General features: G+C 36.3%; 1 protein-coding gene across 1 annotated transcript in view; it reads left to right on the top strand.

Annotated features, from left to right (window-relative positions):
• The window catches only part of parp8.L (poly(ADP-ribose) polymerase family member 8 L homeolog), a 193,380-nt gene extending 186,214 nt beyond the window's left edge, over positions 1-7,166 (top strand). The window contains exons 23-26 of the mRNA XM_041569417.1: positions 3,488-3,564; positions 5,203-5,272; positions 6,662-6,746; positions 6,833-7,166. Coding sequence (XP_041425351.1) covers positions 3,488-3,564; positions 5,203-5,272; positions 6,662-6,746; positions 6,833-6,935 — 335 coding nt within the window. The 3' untranslated portion in view covers positions 6,936-7,166. The remainder of the gene's footprint in view (positions 1-3,487; positions 3,565-5,202; positions 5,273-6,661; positions 6,747-6,832) is intronic.
• Positions 7,167-15,937: the final 8,771 nt, after the last annotated feature.

The raw sequence follows: 15,937 nt of genomic DNA, 5'->3' as shown, positions 1-15,937 counted from the left end.
AATATCAATCAGAAATGGAACCAGACAGGGCTGCCCACTGTCGCCACTGCTATATGCCATAAGCATTCAACCACTGGCGAGCTATATTAGAAATAGTCTTGCATACAATATTACTGAAATATGGGGCACTCTCAGGCCACAAACTTAATGTGAGTAAATCTGAAGCTCTGTCCTTAAATATCCTGCCAGCTAGTCTGGAATACCTGAAGGCAGATTTTAATTATAACTGGAAGACCTCATCCATAATGTATCTAGGGACACAGATGAATCCCTGTTATACAGACCTATACAAATATAACTACATCCCACTGATTCAGAAGGTGAAGAAATTATTGACAAAGTGGGCTGGACACTCTCTATCCTGGTTTGGCAAAATTGCTTCCATGAAAATGAGTATCTTACCCAAATTTTTGTATCTATTTGAGACCCTACCAATGGCAGCCCCTATAGAACACTTAAGGAAATCCAGACCATGAGCCACCAATACATTTGGAACAATCTTAGGCATAGGATATCTAGATAAATAATGACTTCCCGGACTGACAAAGGGGGCCTGGGGGTCCCATATTTTGCTAAATATTATGAGGCATCTCAATTGAGACAAATACTAGCATGGTCACACTGGGAACCCTGTACTACATGGGGACAAAGTGAAAATTCATGGTACGGAAATGGACACTTAAACTCATATGAAATCCGGCAAGAACCACCTTACCTGTAAAGGACTTGTTTCCTCTACTAAGTTATCTTTACAAGTATGGGAAAGACTCAAATGGAAGTTGAAACTCTTATCCGATAAACCATTGGACACGATATATCTCAATAATGCCTTTTTCCCATCCAGTCAATTGCTTGACTTTTGCTCCAGATGGTCTGAAACTAAATTACATACCATTAATGATCTATTAGACCCAAATACTCCAAGGATTTTGCCCTTTGCAGATATTGCTAGGAGTGCTCCTCAAATGCGCTTACATTTATTTGAATATCTCCAGATTAGATATTTTGTTGCCCCAAACAGCACTAATGCATAAATCACGGTTCCGACGGAATTCGAAAAAGTTGCTAGGGATGGCTTGCCACAAAAAAGCCTGATATCCAGGATTTACAAAATACTACAGTAGACCCGAATACAACACTCCTACATGCAGAAGTGGAATAAGATATTGCCACAACCATTAACAGAGGCTGAATGGAGTGCTATATGGCAGATTGCTAAAAGTTTGGTGACGTGTTAAACAGAAGGAGAACATATACAAGATACTGATGTTCTGGTATCATACTCCTCAACAACTGAACAGATTTTTCCCGGATCATCCGGATACTTGTTGGAGAGGGTGTGGGGAAATAGGCTCCACATTTTCTGGACATGCCCCGTAATACAATCATTTTGGGAGGAGGGGACGAAGCTCCTTGGCGCAATATTAGGCCAACCTGTAACAAAAGACATAACAACTTTTATACTGGGCAAGCCCTTTCCCAAGACAAAGAGCAAAGTACAAAAATTTAAACCACATCCTGACTGCGGCCAATTCTTTTGCCTTTTGAAAAAGTGAATTGCGAAACGTGCGTCAGGGCAACTGACGGTCTCCTTGTTTTTAGCTTTGAACCATCGGATGGTGGGGCGGGATTGAATTTAAAATCCTTTTAATATTCTCAGACTCTTTTTACTTATCTATTTTCCTTTCTAAGGACTGTGGGGTTTGCGGTTTTACAGGTTAAGATAGCCTCTCTCAAACAGTTAGAAAAGGTACTTTTGAGACCGCAGCCCTACAGGTCCTGTCGTTCTACATCTTTGTGGTGCTCCTAGGGACTTAGAAAAAAACTATAGTTACAATCTTGGGAGCAACTCCACCCTCTATACAATTTCACTTTTCTCAAATTTTAATCAGAGATCGATAACCAGGGGTTTTTTTTTTTTTTTTTTAATTGTGACCATAAGGATTAGCTCTCAGATCTTAATTAATTTATGCACAAATCACTAAATGGAATGGTGAATTAATCGATTGCACATGGCACTTTATTAATCAGAGCACATAAGAATTAATCAACTTTGAATTAATTGCACAGGTCACTTTATATTAATGAATTATAATAGTAAACCTTTTATTGGTTAAATTGGTTAAAAATACTGAGAGTGAATCTACTGAATTTTCTGAATGAACTTGAATCCTCATAAGATAAATGGCACCTTCAATCACTAGTGATTGAATAGGGAGTAATGAACTCCTAATCTATTGGTTATCGACTGTGTGGGTTAAACTGGAATAAAATAACAAACGATACCAATTGTAAAGGTTTTTCTTTATTAGAATTACTGGTTAAAGGTGTTTGAAGGTGAATACTGCATATGACTCGTCATATTTTGCAGAAAAGAGTCAGATTCACTAGATTTTAACAACAAGCAACTTTGTAACATTCTTATCTGGTGTTATCAGTTCATTTAAAGATTACCAACATAGTTTTGGTTTGGATTATTGCAACAATTAAGGATTCCCCTGTTAAATTATACAACAAACCGAAACTATATGTGGAGAGAAGTGGGTGAACTACAGAAGTGTAGTGTTTGATACAGTTACAAAACAAGGTTCCTTTTCTCTTCTTCTTTTACTTATAGAATGGCTTCATATTTACATACAAATTAAAATTTTGTGAACAGCACCGAAACAAGACCATGGAGGAGCGCATTATCTCTCCTTTTCTGCTGGTCATGCCCCCTCCCCCGCAGTATCCTCACCAAGGTGCAAGAGCACGTCAATTTAAAGTGCAGTGCAGAGAAGAGCAGTGGGGATCGGGGATTTTAATACTTTAGAGTAAGGGTTCCCAACCTTTTTCACCCATAAGCAACATTCAGATGTAAAAAGAGTTGAGGAGCAACACAAGCATGAAAAATGTTCCTGGGTGGTGCCAAATAAGGGATGTGATTTGCTATTGGTAGCCCCTGTGTGGACTGTTTTTATGCAACCAATCTTGCCTCCAAGCCAGGAATGGAAAAATAAGCACCTGCTTTGAGGCCACTGAGAGCAACATCCAAGAAGTTGAGGAGCAACATGTTGCTCACGAGCTACTGGTTGGGGATCACTGATATAGAGGAAGCCAACCTATAGTTACGCCACTGTCTGTAAATGTAAAACTTTTATCATTGCCAGTGATGGGCGAATTACTCCCGTTTTGATACGCCGAAAAATTCACTAATTTCACGCGAAATGGTGAAAAATTTGTGAAACTGCGACAATTCTGACACCCATAAAGCCTATAGGTGCCTCTAATTGTCGCTCGCATCAGAATTGTCGCCAGCGGCAGAATTGTTGCCTGCGTCAGAATATTTTTGCAGCAATATCGCAAATTTATTCGCCGGCGGCTAAACACATAGATTCACCGCAAATTCACGCTTGGTGAATAAATTCGCCCATCACTAATCATTGCCCTTGTCTGATGGCTTGCAATCTGACTAAATGTATCTGACTAATTGTGCTTTTTTGAACAGGGATGAATAAGAAGCAACAGAAAGTGTCAGCTAAGGATGATCCCCCATCCAGCAGCAAAAGCAGTAGTACAGTACAGGTAGTTTTAATATGACTTTGATTTTAACATTCTTCATATCAGACTTCATGTTTATCTATATTATGGTAAAGGTCAGATTTGGCAGTTCCATAACTTTATTATTCTGCTTTGTTGCATCCTAATACAATGTATGAAAATTGACCTATTTCAAATGGATTCTACCATAACATTGTAATATTTTTTTTGTCCAAGTTAAATAATGCTGTCTGTCACATTGAAGTGCAATTTTTAAGAATCTATCTGATAAAGGGGGGATTTAAATGGGAAATGTGACTCATGTTCTCATGAATATTGTCACCTTATACTAATACAGGACTAAAGCACTGAGTTCATCCACTATTTTAGGCCTTGTTCATGCCACACTCACTGATCCCACTGAGATGCAGCATTAAAATTGTGTTTCAGTAACAAGGTATGCATTTTTTAAAAGTATAATATCTTAAGGGTATTTCCATATGTCAAAAATGGCAAACATGGTTGTATGTAATATTTCACATACTATTAAAAAAAAGAATTCATGTTACTTTGCCGAAAGACTTAGGGGCAGATTTATCAAGGGTCAAATTTTGAGGTGATAGGAGTTTTTTTAAACATCATCAACTTCAACTTGAAATTCGAATAAAAAAAGACCAACTGAAATTTATTAAAAAGATTGAATTTTTTAACTTCGAGTGAATAGGCTGTATTCGAATCGCATATGGATCGTATTAGATCGAATTCGATTTGAATTATTTTCAAAAAAAAACTTTGATTTTTCAAAGTCCACCAGGACTCCAAATAGGTTCTAGGAGGTCCCCCATAGGCTTAAACAGCAATTCATCAGGATTTAGATGTCAAATAGTCAAAGTCAAATTTTTAAAGAAACATTACATGAAAAATTTCGATATTCGAATTTTCAATCTCTTTTTCAAATTTGAATCAAATTTAGACTATTCCCTAGTCGAAGTACAATTAGAGGGTTATTTACTAAACTCCGAATGCAAAAATCATGAAAAATTTGTGAATTTTTTGTTATAAAATCAGACTTTTAAAAAATCACGAATTTTTCAGAATTTAATAAACCCTGAGGATGGAAAAGTCTGAATTTTAAAATCCTGTATCTCAAACCTGTCGAGGTTGCATATAAGTCAATGGGAGATTTTTTTTGATGTGTGCTGGGTTTCGTGCAATACCCAGAAGTTTTCGGAATTTCCAGGTCAAAATTACGAACAAATTGTGAAAATCTGAATTTTACCCATAATTTTCGGGAAAATGTAATAATAAATAAGCGTAAAAAACCTGAGCGGATTTAATCGGAGTTTGTAGCAAAAAATATTGAAATTAATTTGGACTTTGATAAATAACCCTCAAAATTATCTTGAAATTCAAATTTAAACATTCGATTTTTCAATTTTGACCCTTGATAAATCTGCCCCTTAGAAAAATGAGGAAATTAAAGGTGAATTTATTACATTTTATAAGGATTTAAGTGGCATTCATAAAAGTTTTTCATCAGTATAAAAGCTGTATCAGTTGGTTTTAACATGGAAATTCTTGTCCTAGCAGTCAAATTTAATAATTTATTTTTTAAATTGTTTTCTATTACTTATAACTGGACCTTTTCAATAAAATTGTACATTTGTCTCTTTTGTGATTTAGTCGCAGAAAAAAGGACAACAATCTCAATTTTTACAAAGCCGTAACTTGAAATGTATAGCCTTATGTGAAGGTAAGATATTCTTTTATAGTAGTTGCATAATTCCAACTTATTTTAATAAAATTTATATACATGTACATTTTGAAAGTCGATTACAAAGAAATATATTCTCTCTCTATAAAACATCAATAAAACCTATGGTTCTTGTTTACAGCAACTGGCAGAAAGTTAACAGACTAGGGTGTGTGCATGTATTACCTTTTATGAATAGGTTAGGTGTTCCAGCCTGATTTTTATGGGTTTCTTTAAAAGTGTTTTTCGGAATTCTAGCATTCTAACTTTTTGCTACCACCAAAATCATGAATTCCACCTCAAATGTGTATCACGCAAAAAAATTGCTCATCCCTACTTGCATAGTAATACAGTTCACTACAGTAGTAGCCATAATTGTATTAAATATTGACTTTCACTTCCTTAAAGAATAATCAAGACAATTTTATGCATTTTCCAATCAAATAAATAATCTGGTAGTAATAACCTCTGCTTATAATTATCTTCCAAGACCAGCATTTTAACCTGCATTTTTTAAATCAGCCATACTGACAAGATAATGTTTTCAGACCACTGAAATGTAATACTGACCATTCCATTATACAATTTTTCTTGAACATTTCCCACCTGTAAATTTTACAAAACCTTAGCAATTTCTACAAAACAGTATGTTTACGAATGTACAAACCACTACAAATTTTTATATATAATCTGTAGTGGAGGGTCATACCTATAAAAGGCCAAAATATATGGGGTAGATTTATCAACATATAGGGGGGTTATTTTTTAAAGTTTGAATGGTAAAATCTTAAAAAATTAAAGTTTTTTTCACTAGAAAACTCAAATTTTTAGAGGAAAATGACTAAAAATTTTTGAGTTTTATTATACCACAATGCTGCAAAAAGCCGGAATCCAAAAATCCGCCATCTCAGACTTGTCGAGGTCCTGTATAAGTCAATAGGAAATGCAAGTATCCCAAATTGAAGTAATCGGGGTCTTTGTGGGTATAGCCCAAAAATCTGTCTTTTTCTGGATTTTCAGGAAAAAAATAGAAAAATTGAGCGATTCTGGGAAAAATCCCGAAAAATTTAAAAGTGTATTGATAAATTAGGAAAAAAAAAAACGGTAGGGATTTGGTCGGAGTTGTTTTCTGAAAATATTGAGAAAAATTTGGACTTTGATAAATGGGCATCCCAGTATATAACGCCCTAAATGGTTGGCAGCGTTTTAGTAAATAACCCCCTAAATTTTTATTTTGCATGTTGAATAGTTCTTATGTTGATGACTCCTTATCTCAACTTTGCTGGTTTAATACTGTAACTCTTTGCAATATATAAATAAGGCAGAATATTAATGACCAGTTATGGTAAACTAACAAACACTACTATATTGTTTTTGCTTGATTTGCAGTCATCACTTCACCAGAACTGCACAAACATGGTGAAATCTGGGTTGTACCCAGCACCGATCATGTCTGTACAAGATTCTTTTTTGTGTGAGTATTTCGTACTGCATACTCCTTATGAATGTTTTATTTTGTCCAATTATTAAACTGCTTCCAATTTCTCATGGTTGCCATAGGTATGAGGATGGACAAGTTGGGGATACAAGTATTAACACACAAGAACCAAGCAGTCACAAAGAAATCCTTCGAGTTATTGGCAACCAAACTGCTACTGGCTAAAGGAAGCGGTGGCAGAATTTGCAGTCTCAAAGCTGGACTTTGTGCTGGGGAAAAAAATGAAATATATTTATTATCAAAGGTCTGAAAACACAAACACACTTATTTAAGCTCATGTTTTACTAATGGACCATAAAAATAACAAACTTTGTTGCAACAGAATTGTTGTGTATACAACCAAGGCAACCGTGCTTAAAGAGAGTAAAAGCAACATGACAGTTGTTAATCAAGCTACATACTACTAGTCATATTTGAATTCTAACTGTGGTTTAATTTGCAATAAGTACAATAAGATCACATTTTATGGAACTTACGGTAAGGTTGAACAATGAAAATATAATTGTATTCTGTGCTGTGTGTATCTGGAAGTTCAATCCAAATGTGCAACGTTGATCTTACGTATGGATTTTTTTTGTTTTGACTCAATTTGCTACAAAAGGGATGTTTAAGAAAGAAATATCAGTATTGGCATGGCCCCGAAGCTTCATGTACAGGATATAATGAAGTCCACTCAGGGGTCTGATGTCACATCTGGATTTCTGGATTTTTTTTGTCTTCTGTTGTACTTTTTTTAATCTCATCTGCTGCAGTATCAGAGATCTGTTGCAATTTAACACAGTATCGATTCCCCGCTTTATTCACTATAGAAGGGGGATTTTCCCCAATTCTTTTGTCCTTGCTATAGTTTGTGAACAGCAATTTCCTTAACAATGCTATGGTTTTTATACAATTTTTTGCTTAATGCCAATTTATTTGCAAAGTCACACACTGTACATTACACATTGTTTTATATCACAGTTTCTCTTTACTACTGAAATTAGCTTAATTAAAAAATAAAAAAAAAATAATGGGGCCAATAAGCTGCTTTTACAGTAGGTCTTATATGTATTTTTTTCAAACTTGTATGTAATGAAGAGATATTCCTACTTGTTGCTAAAATATTATTGAATAGGAAGACATTTACCAGTACCAGTACCAACGCAAAACCAGCTTAAAAAAAAAGTTCTGCTATATACTGGCCAATAAAACAAATGCCATCACCAGCAAGACCTATTGCCTATTCCTATTGGCATAAAGACTGAGTAAAGATGTCCTATCTTACTGATATTTGAATATATATGTGTATAAGCCACTAATACTATAGATATAAGAGAAGTTCACTGACATGAGTTGGACCTGAGTTTCTAGATATTTCTAAGGGGCCCATTTACCTAGTTCGAGTGAAGGAATAGAGGAAAAATAGTTTGAATTTCGAATGTTTTTTTTTTGGCTACTTCGACCATCACATGGGCTTCTTCGACCTTTGACTTCGAATCGAACATTTTGAACTGTTGTTCCTAACAATTTTCTAATCGAAGGAATATCCTTCGATTGATGGATTAAAATCCTTCGAATCGTTCAATTGTAGGAATAGCGCTAAATCCTTCGACTTTGATATTTGAAGTTGAAGGATTTTACTTTGACGGTCGAATATCGAGGGTTAATTAACCCTCGATATTCGATCCTAGGTAAATGTGCCCCTAGATGTTGATCCTGGGGGGTTATTTATTATGCTCCGAATATCCAAAATTTTAATAATTTGTGGTTGTTGGATTTAAAAAAAAACTACGAATTGTTTTCAGAATTTATTAAAGCCTGATGGTCTTAAAAGTCAGAATCCGAAACCCCGGCATCTAAAAGCTCTCAAGGTCCTGTAGAGGTCAATGGGGAAGGTCCCAGTGCCTGTGCTGATGTAAAACTACTCAGAAAACTACGGAAAAATCCTAGTTTTTGCGCAAAACTCCGAACAATTCGGAGTTTTCATAGAAAGCTCCAAAGTTTGCCCGACCCAATTTTTTTTGGCTTTTTTCTTAATAAATAAGGTCCATTCAGGCAATCGGAGTTGATCGGATTTTTATGTTAGAAATACAAAAATTTGGACCTTGATAAATAACCTCCCTGATGTTAACACATTTATCTGTGTTAAGTAGCATGAATTATTACTGCTTTTAATCATTACCAGCAACTGATACATATATTATGATCAAATCCTGCACTAATTTGCACTCAATGCAAAGTTTTTATCAAAATTCAAAATTGCGTTTTTTATCCCTGGTTTGGGAAAATCATGGCAAAAAATATTCAAGTTTTTCAAATTTGAACTTTTGAGATTTATCAAACAAAAACTGTCATTTTTTTTTAAGACAACACCTCTTGGCGATCTAAAGTCGACAGAATGTTTAATTTGAACATCCAAGCAATTTTATTTTTGAAGGTTTTAACATTTTTTACAGAGTCTTTATTAGATATTTAGGAGACTTGAGTTTTTTCATAAATAATACATAAATATGCTAGTGATCGGGTTTAAAAACTATATATATATATATATATATATATATATATATATATATATATATATATATATATATATATATATATATATATATAATTGAATGCAACAGAGGTGGGATTTGCCAATTCTAATATTAAATTCCCATTTGCCTTAATGGCAAACTTGAAAAAAAGATAAGCTAGCCACCTCAGATTTTTAACTTGTATGGCGTCTGCATTAACTGCATTAGTCAGGCTCCCAAAAATGTAGCTTTTCCATCATTATACAGTGAGGACATCTAGCATCCGACACTTCACAGTAGAGCTAACAGCCACCACATTTAGCCACATCCCATCACTGGTTTCTTTGCAGTGGTCACAAAGCAGGAGCATGTGCACAGGTAGCCAACCTGTTCCTAATTTGCAGTAGGAAGATTTTAGTTATCCTTTACAATTAACCTCTAGCATCTTGTAGACCAAAGTAATCTAAGTAACTTTGGACTGCAACAGAGCTTTTATTCTTTTACTCAACTCATGTAAAATGATTATCCTCCTGTCTCCAACATAGGGGCAGATTTACTAAAGGGCAAATTGTCGCCATCAACCGCTTCATACACTTTGTACCACTTACCACTTCAGGTGCTAATTCACTAAAATCCGAAGTATCGTCCTGGGCGCCGAACGCTGGTGACTTTTCGCTAGTGATTCTTCTTCAGTGGGAGTATTTCATAGCAGAGATTTGCTAGCGTTTGTTTATGCCTACTGAAAAGTTGCTAGTGATGTTACGCTTAGGTCAATTTGAATACGCGGTACATGAAAGTTGTATGGACGTCTTTATTAGAGATGTTGGTGCAGATGCTTGAAGTAGCCACTTTTTATTACAAACGTCCAAGGAACCTTTATAAAGACAAAAGAGATCATATAATGCCTTAGACATGAGCCCACTGTAAAATGAATGGTCTATGGCTCTCAAATTTCTGGGGAAAAATGTTAACCCAAAAAAAGCTCAAGTTAGGTCTTTTGCAGCCAATCCCGCTTAAAAAAGGAAAAGTCGTCAGCATTTTTTCAAACTTTAATGCATTTTCGGCAGACAGGATATGATGTCACTGACATAAGACTGAGGAAGATCTAGCTTCATTTTAGCAGTTCGCCTGGTCTGAGGTGATGAATTGCCGATGTCCCTGTGGATGTAATTTTTGCTGAAAAGTCACTAGCGTTAGACACTTCACCCTTTAGTAAATCTGCCCCATTGAATTTTATCTGGTTTTGTGCTCAGTAACATGAACAAAAACTTATTCAAACTTTTTTTATTTATCTTTGGGACTGCTATTGCCTGGATAATAATGTCAGTGGCACTAATATCTCAAGTTAAACTTCTCACATTACAATAGAAAGCGACAAAACTCAAACATGATCAATTAAAAAGTGACTATTGGCAAAACGCTAAAACAAACTTCACATACCTTTCTTTTTGGTAACTTTTTAGTTGAATTTGAAACAAAATTACGGTATAGAATTATTGTTTACACCATTGGTTTGTGGTTTGGTTATGTTAAACGTAGCACAAATAAGGTGCCAAAACTATTCTGAAAAACATCTGAAATATATTTCAGATTTTGGTAAACAAAATCATCTTCTTTTCTACTGCCATTCACTTGACAAAATTAGATGAGTCTAGTAACAGCATGATTTTCACAACAGAAATTAAATCTTACTTGGGAGCATTTCAAAGTGGAGATGCGCTAGCGTTTATTTCTGCCTAGCAAAAATTTGCTAGCGATCAATTTGCATAGGGCGGGAAATTTAAAGCTGTATGGACGCCTTTATTGTCAATGTTGGTTCAAATACTTAACATTTCCACTGTTAAACCACGGGGCACATTTACCTAGGGTCGAATATCGAGGGTTAACTAACCCTCGATATTCGACCGTCGAAGTAAAATCCTTCGATATCGAAGTCGAAGGAGTTTGCGCTATTCCTACGATCGAACGATCGAAGAAATAATCATTCGATCGAAGGATTTTAATCCATCGATCGAAGGATATTCCTTCGATCAGGAAATTGTTAGGAAGCCTATGGGGACCTTCCCCCTATAGGCTAACATTGGCCTCGGTAGGTTTTAGGTGGTGAACTAGGGGGTCGAAGAATTTTTTAAAGAGACAGTACTTCGACTATCGAATGGTCAAATAGTCGAACGATTTTTAGTTCGAATCGTTCGATCCGAAGTCAAAGGTCGAAGTAGCCCATTCGATGGTCGAAGTAGCCATATTCGACCATTTGAAATTCAAACTTTTTTTCCTCTGTTCCTTCCTTCTAATGCCCTACACATTGGGCCACTGTAAAGTTAGTTCCATATATTGGAAAATGTATGGGGGAGGCCTGTTACTAAAAAAAAGTCACCAGCGTTTTTTGAACTTTGATGCATTTTTGGCTCACAGAATATAATGTCTGTGACAGAAGATTGAGGAAGATTGAGGATGATCTAGCTTCTGAGCTGGTCAAGGCAAGTCCATTTGTCAGAGGGAAAATTACGTCCATTCGCCAGAGCGAAAATTCACCTGACGATAGAGTGCGAATGACCACTCGATGTCCCTTCGGGCGGTAACGCTAGTGAATTGTTGCTAGCATTAGCCACTTCGCCCTTTAGTTAATCTGCCCCTTGGTTGGAGAAGTGTAAAGCTGTACACATACAGTACCAATAATATCATACATGTATAATGGCCCTCCAAATCCTGACTGCTATTCATGCACCTTAGATATTGATCAATTTGGAGATCTGCTTGGTATGAAAAGTTTGATTCACCATGTTATCCAGTGGATGATGCATTGTTGGATAAGGAAGTGAAGAGCCATAACATATGTGGTCCCTTGTACAATCTCCATCCATTTGACCTGTGGACCAAATAGTCAAGAGGAGCACTAGAATGACATTGTTTTTTTTTTAATTACAAAGTAATGAAATCATTTTTTAGATGGTTATCCCATTTGAAGTGAAAAGCTGGTATTCTATATTAATACATGGTACGACTGGGAATAAATAAATAGGCACTATCATTGTTTTCTCTATGTACAAGATCCATTTTATAAGCTATCTAGGGAACTAGAGTTCTTCTCTGTTATTATGCCTTTAAAATATTGCCAAATTAAATACGAACATTATTATGTTTGCGTTCATCAAAAAATTTCAGAACATTTTTTCGACCTCTAAGGATTCCATAAAGGAAATAACACTTGTTTTTGGACATTTGCAGGATATTATGGTGTCAGGCTCCCTTCTGGAATAATGATACGAATAAAAATAAAATGTTTCATTCTAAAATTGGGGCAAACAAGATAATACTGTTATGTAGGCTTGCACATTTAATGACAATATTTTGTAACGCTTACAAATACATTTTGCCTATTGGACAGATGGCAACAGCGTTGGGAAAAAAAAACTTAAAACTTCAGTGAAAAGAATTAGCCTCCTGCAGTTGAATTAATCCAAATAAAAGTCATACAACCAGCCCCTGTCATACACACACATATGTATATATTATTCATGTACTCATATGTTTGTCGGACAGCCGTGTACAATAATGATCTGCTCTAAAAGTATTTTATGGCAACCTGTTTAATGATTCCAGAATTTTGATAAACATATTTTTCTGAAACAAACTCTTTACTGATTCTGTACAATTTTAATTTTATAGCTATTGGTACTATCCGTGGACCTGTAACCTAAAGCTAAGCTTAAGAACGTTGTTGAAAAAAACAACAACATAAAAACCGAACTGTGTGCTTACGGTCAAATGTAACACATTTGTAATCTTTTTTGTACAATAAAAAGATCTTCTCTCCTTGTTTTGTTATATGCAAGAAAGGGTTGAAAATACAAATAAAAAATGGCTATTTGGGGGAAAATGGCTTCTTTTTATTCCATATTGTTTTCCTTACATACTTTTCTTCTCTATTATTTATAAGAGCTTTTACAGTTTTTCTTAACACACTTGTGTGTTTTTGTCAGTTCCAAATGCAACCTTTTGTTCTGCTGTATTTAGTGATGGGCGAATTTGGGGCATTTCGCTTCGCCATGAAATTCGTGAATTTCCCGAGAAATTCACTAAACAGCAAAAAATTCGAAATTCTCATTTTTGACGCCGGCGTCCATTTTTTTTACGAATATTTGCGGTTTCACGAATTTACTTGCCGACAGCAAATCGCGGGAATTCGCCACAAATTTGCGCCTGGCGAATAAATTCGCCCATCGCTAACTGTATTCTGAACATGTGTCAAGGACTGAACGCTTATGAGTACAATCAGGCAGAATATAATGGAGTCTATTAACATTTAGGTGCACTCAAATCATTGTCTCAAATGTACTTCAAATGCATAATATGTCTGTGTGTATGAGGCCTTAATACATTGGCAAACTGTGAAAAATACATATTCTGGGGGTTAAAGGGGGCCCGTCAACCAAAAAAAGTATTTCAAATTCTATTTTATCATGTAAATCAAGCAAAATGAACTTTAATTACACTGTATAAATTATTTGAATCTTGTTTCCATCAGGAACTCGTAATTATAACAAGCAGGCAGGAGCCATTTTGTGGACACTTATTAAGACAAACCTTGTATCATCTCAAAATCTTGTTTGTGCACCAGAATGGGGGACCCGATATCCATTCCCATGTCCTGGTTACACAATTAAACAGTAAAGAGAATGAGGGAATGTGGGGAGAGCAGTGACATCTAGGAAGTGCTGAATGGAAAGTGAAAGTAATTGCTTGCCCCGCCTCTATGACTAAGGCATAGAGGAGGGGCAGCCAATATTTGATTGACAGCTGAGATTTTTAAATTCATTTACATCAGCTGTGAACGCTTTAATAAAAAAAAGAATTTGGAGTTCATGTTTAATTTAAAAATACTTTTATTATACAGGTATAGGATACCTTATCCGCAAACCCGATATCCAGAAAGCTCCGAATTACGAAATGGCTGTCTCCCAAAGACTCCATTTTATCCAAATAATCCAAATTTTTAAAAATGATTTCCCTTTTCTCTGTAATAATAAAACAGTAGCATGTAATTGATCCCAACTAAGATATAATTAATCCTTATTGGAAGCAAAACCAGTCTATTGGGTTTATTTAATGTTTAAATTAATTTCTAGTAGATTTAAGGCATAAAGACCCAAATTACGGAAAGATCCGTTATCCGGAAAACCCTAGGTCCCGAGCATTCTGGATAACAGGTCCCATACCTGTACAGCTTTTTATGTCTGGGTGACAGGTCCACTTTAATTTATTATACAAATAAACCATAAAACCATTAACAGAACCACAGTTAGTCAGGTAAGCCATCAAAACTATGTATGTGGTACAACAATGCTCAAGGATATTTAATAAGATCAAAAAATCTTATTCGAAGGGATTGGCACAGATGATGACATCACAGTTCATTGCTAAGACATTGGGGCTCATTTATTAACACTGGGCAAATTTGCAGATGGGCAGTTACCTATAGCAACCAATCAGAAATTAGCTTTTTAAAGCCAGCTGCAAGTAGAACAATGAATGCAGCAATTTGATTGGTTGCCATGGGTTACTGCCCATGGGCAAATTTGCCCAGTGTTGATAAATGACCCCCATTGTGCCGTGCTGGGATTTGGCAAGAAAATTATGTCATGGCATCCCACATGTGTGGAAAATGGAAGTCCCTTCTATATACCAATGCATTGCCAATTGTAGGTCTTAGTTTCTAAATTCACGGGTGTGCTACTATACTGTGTCTGGTTGATTTTCCAGGTTTTATGGGTAAAAGAAAACACATTTTGTAAAGCTATTTCAATTTCAGAAAAACATAAAATCAGGGTTCTACTGTATCAGGTCACAGGCAATTATTTTGTTTGTAGAGGCTAATTAAATACACTTTCCCTGGCCATCCCTGGTCAGCAGTAACGATCGGGTTGCCCCACCCCCAGCTCTGTGTAGACATGTCCCCTAGCACTCATTTAAATACCCCTCCTCTCCTACCCACTGTGTCTTTTTTTTTTTAGCTACGTAAGATGTGTCCTCTGTTTGTAAGAGAAAGTTTTTCTTTATGACTCACTCAGTCCGTTTGGGCTGGATACCGGGCACAGTTCAGCGCTCTCTCTGCCCGAGGCTCAGCTGGTGGCCATAGCGCCTCCTCAAGCTGGGGTCCCTCGTGGCGGCCGGGGACAGAGTTTACAGCTTTGCTGACGGAGAGGTTGCGGGTTGCGTTCCGATGACGTCACCCTAGGCGCCCGCGGCGCGAACCTTTAAAAGATTAGCCGGCGGTCAGTTCCTACGCCTAAGCTGCAACTTTTGCTGTGCTGCGGTGTGAGTTGAGCTGGCTGCCGAGAATTGAGCCGCCTCTCAGGTGTAAGGTGAGTCATGTTGGGTAAGTGTTCTGCGAAAAGAGCGAGGTGTTCATTCACTGACTGGGGGTTATTATATTTTGGCAGATGGAAGATTCATCCGGCAAGAGAAAGTCGGTTACTGAGGTGGAAGCTGAAGTTATCAGCCTGTGTAACGCTTGTAGTAAGCCTGCTGCCAAAGGAAAAAGATTATGCAAGTTATGCATATTGGAACTGCTTGATGGGGATCTTGAGCAGTCTTCCCCTTATAGGAAGAGAGTAAGGTCTCAGTCTCAGGAATCTCAATCCTTTTCTGCTAAATCTGACGCAGTCCCAG

The sequence above is a fragment of the Xenopus laevis genome, chromosome 1L (genome assembly GCF_017654675.1).
Source record: "Xenopus laevis strain J_2021 chromosome 1L, Xenopus_laevis_v10.1, whole genome shotgun sequence".
NCBI classification, from domain to species: Eukaryota; Metazoa; Chordata; class Amphibia; order Anura; family Pipidae; genus Xenopus; species Xenopus laevis.
Note: the sequence above shows the minus strand (reverse complement) of the source record. Positions and strands in the feature narration are given on the sequence as shown.